This window comes from Sorex araneus, chromosome 1, assembly GCF_027595985.1.
Source record: "Sorex araneus isolate mSorAra2 chromosome 1, mSorAra2.pri, whole genome shotgun sequence".
NCBI lineage: Eukaryota > Metazoa > Chordata > Mammalia > Eulipotyphla > Soricidae > Sorex > Sorex araneus.
Window position 1 is genome coordinate 383042085 of NC_073302.1, and position 13195 is coordinate 383055279.

Sequence of the window (13195 nt, forward strand, 5' to 3'; positions counted from 1 at the left end):
GGGTTCGATCCCCAGCATCCCATCTGGTCCCCTGAGCACTGCCAGGGGTAATTCCTGAGTGCAGAGCCAGGAGTGACCCCTGAGCATCGCTGGGTATGACACAAAAAGCAAAAAAAAAAGAGAAAGCTTATTCAGTTGAGTGATAGTGGATGTTGTCGGTGGGGACACTGGAAAAACAGGGAACACTGGAGGTGGGAAATGTACAATGGTGGAGAAATGGGTGCTGGATCATTGCATGACTGAAACCCAATTATTATGAATAGCTTTGTAATGGTAAATTTCACGAATATTCAATTTAAAAACTTTTTAAAAATTTTAAAAAATAATGTGGAGTTCATGCCCAATTCAATCAGCTTAATCAATGTCTGAATAAATAGCAGTACTCCTACATTAAAAAAAAAAATCTTGGATGAACAGGGAAAAGAGGATGGAAAAATCTCTAAAATATATGCCTTAGAATAACACAACATCCTCCCCATTGCTGGAACCTGGTAGACAGTCTTCATTCTTTTATTTATTCATTCATTCATTCATTTACTGTAGTAGGCATGTACAGACACAGGAGATGAAAAGGCAAGATACATATCCCGCTACAGAAAAATTTAGTGTATTGGGAGAGCTTCAAATCTAACTCTATACTTTCCATATACAGAAAAAAAAAATGTTGTAATAAAAATATGCATAGAATTGTCAATGTGCTAAGAAAACAGTGTTGACAAATCTAACAGAGCAATTGAACAGGGACTTAGATAGTATAAAGAAAAAGAGAGAATAAAGTAATGTATCTTAAAACATAAGATATAATGCAGAAAATAGGTCTTTACACTAAGCTGAAGCTCACTAAAAGAAAAAACAAAAAGAATGAAGTCTGCTTGAGTACCAGTACATGGACATTAACTGAAGGCTTAACTTAGAGAAACGTAGTGCAGACTGAGAGAAGAATATGGAAAATGATGAAGAAGTAGAACTATTATAATTTAATGACAAGTTAAATTGACTGGTAAGTGAAAGAAGAATATACCATGACTTCACAGTATGTGGCTAAAAAGTACTGCTCTCTATTACTCCGTAATAAATTATACCATACCTTTATGTTCGCTAGCATCTGCATTGAAGTTCATCTGTCCTTTTAGATGGTTCTGACCCACATCATCAGAATGTCCTGCATGAGGATCATTATAAAGAATAGGCTGGGTATCCTCCTGTTGTCCTAACATGATACCAAATAGCTGAGAACATAAAACAAATCCAATTGCAGATCCACAGAGGAATGTTAAAATATTCAGCCAAGGTTTAGAGGCCATTTCCCGAAAATGTATATCTGTAAGAAAAGAAGTAGCAGAATGTTATAAATTATAAAGCAAAGTACAATTAAAAATGTTTTTTACTCAGAACTGAGCAGCTCGCTGCAGAGATGCATCCGGACTTTGCGCCAGGCCGATTTCACCGGGGTCCCTCAGACCGTTGTCCCTCCACCTGCCCCCTAGGAATCTCAGTAGCCTCCATCCTTCAGAATCCAGGGAAAAGCCCAGGTACTCCAGGCCTCATGGAATTGGGGATGGGCTGGCCCTTCCCGTCTCCGCACCCACACGGGACCCTGTATATCACAACCACAAGTTGCCTCCGTCGACTACTTAATCTCATTAATGGCTGTGATCCAGAGACACACAAAAGAATCTTGGAACCAAGAAGTTCAATGCAGAGATTTCTCCAGACCCTAATTAACTAAAATTTTAGATTTCTAGGAGTGCGCAGCTGGGAGATATCATATGTTATTAATAGTGTGAAATACAAATAAATTAGCATCTGCCTGTTCAGCAGGTTTGAGTGGTGGTGGGAAATTCAAAATAATGGTGATGGGGTGATGGGAAGGTGTGATGGTGGTGGGACTGGTGTCAAAATATTGAATGTAATCCACTATTTTGAACAACTTTATGAAAATAAAGGTTTAAAAAATTATAAAAACAAGTGGCTTTTAAAGACATATTGGAGGGGCTGGAGTGATAGCACAGCGGGTAGGGCGTTTGCCTTGCACGTGGCCGACCCGGGTTCGATCCCCAGTATCCCATATGGTCCCCTGAGCACCGCCAGGAGTAATTCCTGAGTGCAGAGCCAGGAGCAACCCCTGTGCATCGCCAGGTGTGACCCAAAAAGCAAAAATAAGTAAATAAATAAATAAATAAATAAAGACATATTGGACACGTAAATTGTTCATATAAGAGAACATTTATAAGAATATATGAGTTCGATCTACCTATTTGCTTCCAAAATAACACATAATAGAGCATTCAATAAAATAAACAACTAGTAGGACAATCATTATTCAGGCATATGTTAGTATCTGCACATACAGTTTCCCACCCAAGGCTGCTTGTTACATTGTATTTTTTTTCTTTTCACTCTTACAGCTCTTAAATTTAATACCCTCCCATGCCCCCACCTTTGGGTAGCAATTACTAACCATTCTAGTCTCTAATCAAGGGATTAACAAACTTTTCTGTAAAGCACTAGTAATAAAATATTGTAGATCTTATAGGTCACATATGACCTTTTGCACATACATTTTCTATTTATTAAAACTTTAAGCTAAAAATTATTTATTGCTTATGGAAGGATAGAGTCAGCAAATTCTGGGAACCCATGGACCCAAAACCAACTTGCTACCTGTATTTTAAATAACTAATGATCATTACTGAAACATTAATAACAAAAAGCAGAGCTACTTTGTGTGGTTAAACTCTAGATTAGCTAACTAGAATCTATTACATTGAACACCCAACTGAGTAGAACCAGAAAAACTAAGCAAAACTAAGTTTGAAGACAATGTTGAGAAACCAAATCAGTGAGAATTAGTAAGGCTAAGATATAGAAGAAAAGTTAAGAAATAATACTGAACCTAGCTTTACTTCTCAAAAAAAGTACTGATTCTGACACAGAAAATGTAGCTGAAATCTGAAAGGCAAAGAAGTCAGTCCTCACCCTCCTCGCCCAAAACACATAAAGAAACCAACAACAAAAACACAGAGTTCAAATTTTCCTAGGAGAAGAGGTGAGGAAGACCACTAAGACTTTTATCTGAAACCTTGAAAGGCTACAATTCAGAAAAAAGGATGAATCAGAAATGGACTAAGTTTCACAAGGATTCTACCCATCACTTTAATATTTTGGTTGTAGCATATAAAAATAATAAATTAAAAATGATCAGGCAGCAAAAGGAAAGATTTGAAAGCAAATGGAAAAAACTAGAAAACAGAAACAGTAACAGGAAATTCAATGAAAGCATTTTTCTGTCACTGACTTTAAAAAAAAACAATTTTCATAAGATAAAGAAATTAGGCATAATAAATTAAAAGCAAGATAAGAAGAAAATATGCAGATTGTCATATGGACAAAAGGAAAGAAGATGAAAAATTGAGTAAAAGAAACAATGAATGTTATGATAATGTCTAATAAATGTTCTAACTGAAAGAGATTTATAACTGAAGAGAAATAGAATTTGGACAAATGACGGAAAACTTTCTAAAAATTACAAAGACTGACCATAGATTCAATAGTCTTATAAACCTCAAATAAAGGTCATCACTGTCATCCTATTGCTCATAGATTTGCTGAGCAGGCACCAGTAACGTCTCCACTGTGATACTTGTTGTTACAAGTAACTTGTTACTTGTTTTTGGCATATCGAATACACAAGTAGCTTGCCAGGCTCTGCCGTTGGGGCAAGATACTCTTGGTAGCTTACCGGGCCCTCTAAGAGGGGTGGAGGAATCGAACCTGGGTCGGCCGTGTGCAAGGCAAACGCCCTACCTGCTGTGCTATCGCTCCAGCCCCCAATAAAGGTAAAGATAAAAAATGAAGAAAAAAAAATCAAAGTATACCACAGTGATAAGTTTTTATGCTATAGTAAAAATAAAGACAGAGTATTCTATATCCAACAATACTAGACCTCAGAAAATGAAACTGAAAACTACTTTCAAGAAAAAAATGAATTCATAATGAGTATGATTACTGTGAAAGAACAGTAAAAAGAGTTCCTCAGCAGAAAAATAAATATATATCAGATGAAGTGGATTAGGATTGACTCAGCAAAGAGCACTTTACCTGAGACACGTGGCACACTGGGTTTAAGACCAGATATAAAACTTACAAAAATAATTTTCAGGGATCAGAGCAATAATACAGTGGGTAGGGCATTGGTCTTGCATGCGACCAATCCAGGTTTGATCCCTGGCATCCCATATGGGTCCCGCTAGCATAGTCAGGAGTGACTCCTGAGTGCATATAGCCAGGAGTAAACTCTAAGCATTGATGGGTGTGACCCAGAAAGCAAAAAAAAAATTCAAATGAAAATTCAGAGATGTTGAAAGAAGAGAACCATAAAAGTACATTCATAAACATATTCAAAAGTATACTGACTATAAACATTAACAAAGAATGTTCCCATATTATTACTATTATTAATTAAACTGACAAGAGTCTAAGGATGAAAATAGTATTTAATAATGCTAAAATACTTTCATTACTCCAAAGCAGTAAAAATTACTTATCATTATTAGACTTTAAAAGACTTTGGATGTATAATATAATTTCTGGTGAGTCATTTAAAACATTAAAAAGTGTATAACTAGGGCCAGAGAGATTGGGTTGCATGTGGGGCCCTTAGGTTTGAGCCCTGATACCATATGATTACCCTAAGAAGCCCCATAAGAGACCCTAGAGCACTATATTGGGAATAGTTCCTGAGTACTACAAGGTGTGATCTTCCAGAAATGTGTAATTATAATAGAAAAAAACTGAAATTATAAAATTATTTTGTTTTTGTTTGGGGGTCACATCTGGCTGTACTCAGGATTACTCCTGGCTCTGTGCTCAAGGATACTCTTGGCAGTGCTCAGGGGACTCTATGGGGTGCCAGGGGATCAAACTGGGTCTACAAGTGCCCTTGTATACTTGTACAAGGTAAGTGCCCACTTGCTGTACAATCCCTCCAGTCCCTGAAATGATAAAATAGTTTGAATATACAACAAATCAAGCGAAAAAATATAGCAGCTAGAATATGTGCTACAAACAAAAAAGACTAATATGGTTGATTTAAATGCAAATACATCAATGACATTAACTGTGACTACACTAAAACAGCAATTAAAAGATCAACATTACCAGTCAGACCAGAGAAGAAAATAAAGTCAACTCTACGAGGTTTATAAATGATTTACATTCAGAAAGTTAAGAGCAAAAGGATAGAAAAAGATATGTCTTTCAAACCACCAGGTGCGCCTCCCTCCCGTCCAACCCCCCTCTTCCCACCCAAACACTTAAGAAACTTTAAGGCATCATTAAGTGCCTTACTGCATGCAATTTTGCACATTTTCTGAGTCTATCACTCTGCCTTCTAGCATACTGATTTTGACTTTCCATTCTTTTGTATCGGCTGTGATTTTCCTTACCTTAATACTAGATACAATCACATCAGTCTCAGAAGAGTATAAGTTCAGTTGAATTTTCCACTGCTGTACCATCTATCATTCCTGGGATTGGAGGAGAAAGAGATAGTTACAGAGGTTTTCTGTACTAGTCCTTATGTCAGTGAAGAGAGAGTAGACTGCAGGTCCAGAGAAATTTTTTATTTCTATGATCCAATGTGTAATAAAATGCTGATCCTGCCAGTTACATTTCTAAGTCATTTTCTATGGACAGTACTTCCTAGCTGAAAAGGAACTTCTTATTCAAAAAACAAAAATAAAAACTTTATAAACTAAATTTACTAAAGAAATCTGAGTCATAGTGCTAGCACAGTGCATAGTGTGCTTGCCTTGCACGTAGCTGACCCAGGTTCAATCTCTGGCACACCATATGGTTTCCTGAGCACCACCAGGATTAATTCCTGAGTTCAGAGCCAGGAGTTAACAACTCCTAGGTATCACTGGGTGTGGCCCAACAACATAAAGAAATCTTGATTCCATTCTCTAAACCTGGGTTTTGGCATTAGAAAGAAGGCAATGTTCAACACTTTAATGTGCGTATGTGCCACGTGTGGTTTTACTCAAGGTCACATTCTAATTTCGTAGCTTTGCTTAGGGTTTACTTATGGAGGTACTTGGGTGACCATATGGGATGCGGGGTTGTACCCAGGTGGACCATGAGCAAGGCAAGTGGCTTGATCCAAAGAAAGTCATACTTCTAACTAGGGCAGAAACAAGTTTTCCTGCCACTGGCTGCTCTAAACTAAGAAAGCGTCCCCACTACTTTAGGAAAGCAACTGTCTTGGGGTGAGTGGAAGTAAAAACTGACTTCTTAATGTTACATAATTTGTTTTTAATTTAAAGATATTTTGCAGCACTATCTGGTGCCTGCCTTGTTCTTACCTTTCCTCCTTCAGAGCACTGTCAGCATGTCTGGCTCATCCCTGAAGCTTTTATACCATCCCTTTCCAGTGTCAAAAACTCCTGTCAAGGCATTTCTATATAACCTTATTTTTCTTTCTTGTTTCTGGAACAAAATAAGTCATCTCATGGGGGTGGAATCAAGCCCCACTCAAATTTTGGGACTAAATCCTCATGCTTACTTCTTAAGATGCTTAGGGTGCTACAGTAGACCAGATTAGTAAAGGGCATTGCTTAACCACACTTTATATTATGGATGGGGGGGGGTGTCAAAAAACATTAACTAGAATTAAGTAGGTTAAGCTATTAGTATCAACTGCTTGTCAAACCTGAGGCAGAATTTACTGAACAGCATTTAAATAACAGATTTCAAGGCTCTACAACTGAGATTTAGGAAGCAAAAGAAGTGCAAGGACAAAAATACATATTTAATTTAATTTTTGTTTTGGTGATATGGTGGCGGGGCTGGAGTGATAGCACAGCGGGTGGGGCGTTTGCCTTGCATGCAGCCAACCCGGGTTCAATTCCTCCACCTCACTTGGAGAGCCTGGAAAGCTACCAAGAGCATCTCGCCCTCACGGCAGAGCCTGGCAAGCTACCCGTGGCGTATTAGATATACGTATTAGATATGCCGAAAACAGTAACAACAAGTCTCACAATGGAGACATTACTGGTGCCTGCTCAAGCAAATCGATGAGCAGTGATACAGTGATACATAGCACTGTATCACTGTATCACTATGTATCACTATGTAGTGCTATGTATCACTGGATGACAGTGATATATAGTGTTATGGTGGTGGTGGTGGAGGGGGATACCTGACTGTGCTCTGAGCTTAGTCCTGGCTCTGAGGTCATACCTGGTGGTGTTTGGGGTGTCTCATATGTTTGGGGGACCATAGAAGACACCAGGGATCAAAGCTAGTTTGGCAGTGTGCAAGGCAAAGCTGGGTTGGCAGTGTGCAAGGCAAATGTCCTAGTCATTATACTATCTTTCTGGACTCTATTTTTTCTTTTTGGAAAAGAGATGGCTTATTCCCAGAGCAAGCAGATATCACTGGGCTGCACTAGCACGATAGGGACAAATGGCGACGTTACTGGCACCCGCTCAAGCAAATCGAAGATCAACAGGACAAGTGATACAAGTGATATATTATTTAATTTTGTATTAGTTAAGACTTAGAAAACATATATTATAGTACTAAATAAGACATATTGTATTATTCAAACTTTAGTTATTTTTTATAATATAATTTTATTAAATAATAATGTTTATATAATGATACTTTCTAATATAAAGGTACCACTAGTGTCACATGTCCCAGAAATGTACTATTTATAATTTTCATATTTATTTTAATTATGGATTCATTTCTTAGCACAAAATTATTCTATTTATACTTTTGTCTAGACTATATTAAAATTCTGGTTTAGCTTAGAAAAAAAAAGAGATGGCTTTCTGTTTTCATTGTTAAAAAAAACAATCATGTTGGGTTTACTGGTGGTGGAGAATGGGCACTGGCGAAGGGATGGGTTATTGAACTTTATATGGGGGAAACATGAGCACAAAAATGTATAAATCTGTAACTGTACCCTCACGTTGACTCACTAATTAAAAATAAACTATTAAAAAAAATCAGCACAGACTAGCATGTAGAAAGCAATACAGACATGCATGAAGAAAGAATTCAGCTCAAATCCTGTCACTCATCAATGACTATGATTAACTTCTTATTGTCACCTAAAATATAAATGGCATTCTTATGCATAAGAGACGAAAGGAACAATAAGTATGAAACTTACATCTGAGCCCTTTGCTAAGTTTCTATGAATTATTTATGGACCATGTACTAGGAGTTCCCCCATGCACCGCCCCCCCCGGAATATCTTATTAAATTTTTTAAATTAAGTTTAGGTAACAGTTACCTAAAATTCTGACTAGCTGACCCCCACTCTAACTAATATGCAACTGTAATTAACAGTCATACAGTGTTAAAGCTTATGGGATTGATGTACAAAGTCATTACACCCTACCACCATACCCAAAGTGTAAACTAAGATATTAAATGCATTTAAACAGATGAATTCAGAGAAGTCAGTAACTTTGCCCAGTTATACTAGCACTACATATCAAAATTTCATGCTGGAGGGTTCTGTATGGCCCAGGGAAGCAACCCCAAGAGTAGCGCCTAGAGCAGTTCCTAAGCATAACTGTATATGGCCTCCAAACCCCAAACCACTAAAAGACAAAATTCATGTTCTCAATCATGTTGATACACTTTCAAAGTCATGCTATTAATAAAAGTTAAGATAGGAGCGGAAGAGATAGTACAGCAGGTAGGCCATTTGCCTTGCACACAGCCAGCAAGGATTTGATCCCTGACATCCCATACGGCCCTCCTGAGCCTACCAGGAGTGATCCCTGAGTACAAAGCCAGGAACAAGCCCTGAGCACCACTAAGTTGTGGCCCCATAACCAAAAGATAAATAAAAATTAAAATGTTAATATATTAGATTTACCTTACAGAAAAATGAATCCTAAGAAAGTTAACTAAACAACTAATCACTTATTAAGTATGACCCTGCACATCTAAATGATCCCACTGCACATAAGGAAAAGATTATGAAAAACTAAGCACTTGAAGGCCTTATTTTTCCATGTATTTCAATTTTAGACAGTACTACTGATTTACTGTTAGACACGTGGATATCAGCATCTATGTCTACATATCCTCTCAAAACATTTTTGAGAACTACTTGTATTTTGTCCAAGTTTACATCACTTGCATTCATAAATATATGGCTTATACCATAAGCCCATATATTATTTATATGGGCTTAGACCATAAGTCCATATATCATATATAAATGTTATCTTAGAATCGTGTTAACGGATTCTATGATTGCTAATAATCCTTTACATCTGTTCCTCTAGATGAGCTATTCATTAATGCCATATTTTTATATAATAACTTTCAGTAATTATTGCAATGGTGTTCATCAGAAATACAGTATTTTAAACGATAGTAGGCTGGATAATATTTACTATTATATTTGTATCTGAAGTAAACTTGACAAAGTACAAAGCCCCTGCACCACGCCCACCACCAGAGCAATGGTTCGTTTTGTGCTTAAAAATTGAACATATTATATGTGAAAGGACAAAAACATTTATACCAGTATAAAAAAATAGTGGAGGGAAGTGAACACTCCAGTGGAGGGTGCTGGTGCTGGAATATATTTTGCATGACCCTTATTAACAGTATTGTAAACTATGGTGCTTGAAATTTTTTTAAAATTGCATTGAAATGGAGGCCTTGCATCTGCGTAAAGTTCTCATATTTAACTTAATATAGTTAGATTAGAACTGACAGACATTCTGAACATTCAAAAATAACTCATGGGGAGTATGGTGCAGCCAACAAGTTAACATGAACCTGTGGGGCGAGTGCATTAGCAGCCTGATGGTGCCTTCAGGCGTCTTGACACTGCAAAACTGCCACTGTGCCTTTGGCCGGACCCCAACAACTTGGGACCAAGTTTACCAAGAAATTAAACGGCCAAAAGTTAGGTATGTGAGAGCCACACCCATAAACAACCTCTGGCTCAGCTACACAAACTCATTTATTGGCCTTATTTCAGAGACCCATAGATCTCCACAGAGATCAAAAGCCAGTTAATCTTGGACCTGCACATGGATAAACAGACTGGGATAAATTGGAGGGGGCAAGTTGGCCTGGGGCCCACCCAAACAGTGCTCCCAGCAGACACTTGCTTCCACAATCCAAAATCACTGCCATACCCCTGGCCTAATTCCACTGTCTCAGGATGGACCTCACCAAGATATAATATCAACAAAACCTGGTATGGAGGTTTTGTTATTAAAATCTCCAGACTTTCTCCGTTTGGGGGTGGGATATCTCCCACAACTTCCCAATACTCAAGGAAGCACTGGCAGTCACCTCCACCCCATGAACCAACTCCAGCACCACCCTGTAAGCTCTACAACCAGCCTTGCTTCAGAGACCCATAAAAATAAACAAATAAATAAATAAATCTCAAAAGAGATTTAAAACTGCAGTTAAACTTGGACCCACACATGGCTGAACAGACTAGGGCAAATCAGAGGTGGGTAGGTTGGTCTGTGCCCATCCAAGCAGCTTGCTTTCACAATCCAAATCGCAGCCATAACCCTGGCCTCACTTCACCGTCTCAGGACAGACCTCACCAAGATATAAGCTGCTGAAAATTCTGGTATGTGGGTTTTGTGACTGAAATCTCAGGCTTTCTAGGGGTTGGGATGGGCTACCTTCCCCCACCTTCCTGTACTTCTGGAAGCCTCAGCAGTCACATCCATACCCCAAAGCTTCCATCCAATTGAAAAGCTACTCCAGCCTTACTGTCCCAGTAAAAATTACAAATGCCCTGAACAAACACCATGACCTCTTATCGCCTGTATCCCAAACAATAATGCTTGAAAGGAAAAGGAGAGAGAGAAAAGAAAGAAAGTACCTCCCATAGAGGGAGGCTGGGGGTACAGGGTCTGGGGGTTGAAGGATGGTGGTGGGGAAATGGAGGACATTGGTGGTGGGAGATGTGCACTGGTGGAGGAATGGGTGCTGGATCATTGTATGACTGAAACCCAGTTATAAATAGCTTTGTAATGTTCTATCTCACATATATCCAATTAAATTGAAGTTCATGCCCAATTCTACCAGTTTAATAAATAGGAGTTTTCCTACATTAAAAAAAAAAGTAACTTATTGGGGGCTGGAGCGATAGCACAGCGGATAGGGCGTTTGCCTTGCACGTGGCTGACCCGGGTTCGAATCCCAGCATCCCATATGGTCCCCTGAGCACCGCCAGGAGTAATTCCTGAGTGTAGAATCAGGAGTAACCCCTGTGCATCGCCGGTGTGACCCAAAAAGCAAAAAAAAAAAAAAAAGTAACTTATGTTTCCATAGGTAAATATGCAATGAAGGACAAGATTTTAGGAAGAGAAACAAAGAAAAAATGTTAGGCAGTTTTCTCCTCCATAGTCCAATGGAATGATGCTAAAATATTTGTATGTTCTATAAGGAAAAAAACATAAGCCCCATAGACAAACACTGAACAAACTGTTATTTAAAAAGCAAACAAAGACATTTTCATATATGCAAAGACTAAAAAAAATAGTGATTCTTCACAATATAAAACTGTGAAGTACTGTGTGTTATGAAACAGTGGCAGCGTTATAATATTGGAAAAATCAGGTACATAGAATTAAAATGATAAGGGTCAGAATGATAGTAGGCAGACCAATTGCCTTGCACGCAGCTCACCTGGGTTGAATCCCCAACATCACATATGGTCCCTGAAGCATGGCCAGGAGTAATTTCTAAGTGTACAGCTAAGAGTAACCCTGAACATCACCAGGTGTGATCCAAAAAGCAAAAAAATAAGTAAATAAAATTATAATAGTAATTTTTAAGAATCTAGGGAGAAAAATGGAGTAGGCAGGTGAGGAAAAAAACACTATATATGTTCTTAACTTCACTAGAGAGTTCAGTTCTTAAAAACTAATTATAAAGATTTTCCAATACATACAAATAGGACCCGTGGGAAACTCTCCCACCGGTTCCCAGGCAGCGGGGGCTCCCGTGGAGCCCCCACACCAACTCCCTGCACTGCATGGACACGCCTCTCCGCTCCTCTGTAACGCCTGAACTCCCAATCAGGTACTCACAAGGAGGATCAGGACTCCACCTACAGACCCGAGGGACACTCTCCACAGGTTCCCGGGCAGCGGGGGCTCCCCTGGAACCCCCCCCCAACTCCCTGCGTTGCATGGACATGGCTCTCTGCTCCTCTGTAAAGTCCGAACTCCCAATCAGGTACTCACAAGGAAGACCCCGCCTACCCCGCCCCAGACCCCAAGAGATTACTGGGGGCGTGGCCTGTATTTCAGGGGCGTGGCCTCCAAGGGGGCGTGGCTACTTGCCGGAGAGGCGAGTATTTCTTACATTATACACTCTATAACCTATTTCTTCAAAAATCACCCTGGCCATCTAAATCATTTTTTGCAAAATAATTCTTTAGCTGACTTGAACTTCACAAAAGCTGTCAGTGAACAATAGAATCTACACAAACTCCTCTAAAGACAACATAGCCTTAAGTCATCACTAAAGACCCCACACAAACAAAGAGGAGTGTCTGAGAGTAAGGAAGTATTCTGGAATTGGAACAAAGCCACCATCATCAACTTAGCACAAACAGAATCCCCCCTGCAGAAAGAGGGAATAGGGATAGACAACTAGAAGGCTACAACTTTACACTTCCATAACAATAGGAAGAAAGAGCGAAAATCCCCTCCATAAAGAGAAGATGAAGAAAAGATTCCAGAAATCTCCACAGCGTCTACCCACATACTGGACCTCTCAGAAAAAGAATTCAGGGAAGAAATCTTGAAGAGAGTCGATGTACTCAAAGCAACCATGGAACAGACATCCAATAAATTAAGGGAGGATATAAATGATGCTTTGGAACGGTCAACCAAGAAAATGCAAGAAGAAATGAGATCAGAAATTTCAAAGCTACAAACAAAAGTCACAAAGCTACGAACAGAAGTCACACAAATAAAGGAGTCGGTGGATGAATTAAAAATCTCAGTAGGTGCCCTCAACAGTAGAATGGCTACAGCCGAAGACAGAATCAGTGAGCTTGAAGATGAGCTGCAGAAAGCTTACAGACAACAACAAATAATGGCAAAAGACCTCAAAATGGCTATAGAGCAAATCAGAGTCCTTGGGGATGACTTCAAGAGGAACAACATAA

General features: G+C 38.9%; 1 protein-coding gene across 2 annotated transcripts in view; it reads right to left on the minus strand.

The window, feature by feature from the left end:
* C1GALT1 (core 1 synthase, glycoprotein-N-acetylgalactosamine 3-beta-galactosyltransferase 1) overlaps positions 1–13195 on the minus strand; it is a 41513-nt gene that overhangs the window by 10260 nt on the left and 18058 nt on the right. The window contains exons 2-3 of one of the 2 annotated variants that reach the window (XM_055120614.1): positions 5448–5528; positions 1088–1321 (exon numbers count right to left, since the gene is read on the minus strand). In XM_055120614.1, coding sequence (XP_054976589.1) covers positions 1088–1304 — 217 coding nt within the window. In that variant the 5' untranslated portion in view covers positions 1305–1321; positions 5448–5528. The remainder of the gene's footprint in view (positions 1–1087; positions 1322–5447; positions 5529–13195) is intronic. The other variant, XM_055120617.1, reaches the window with a different exon arrangement.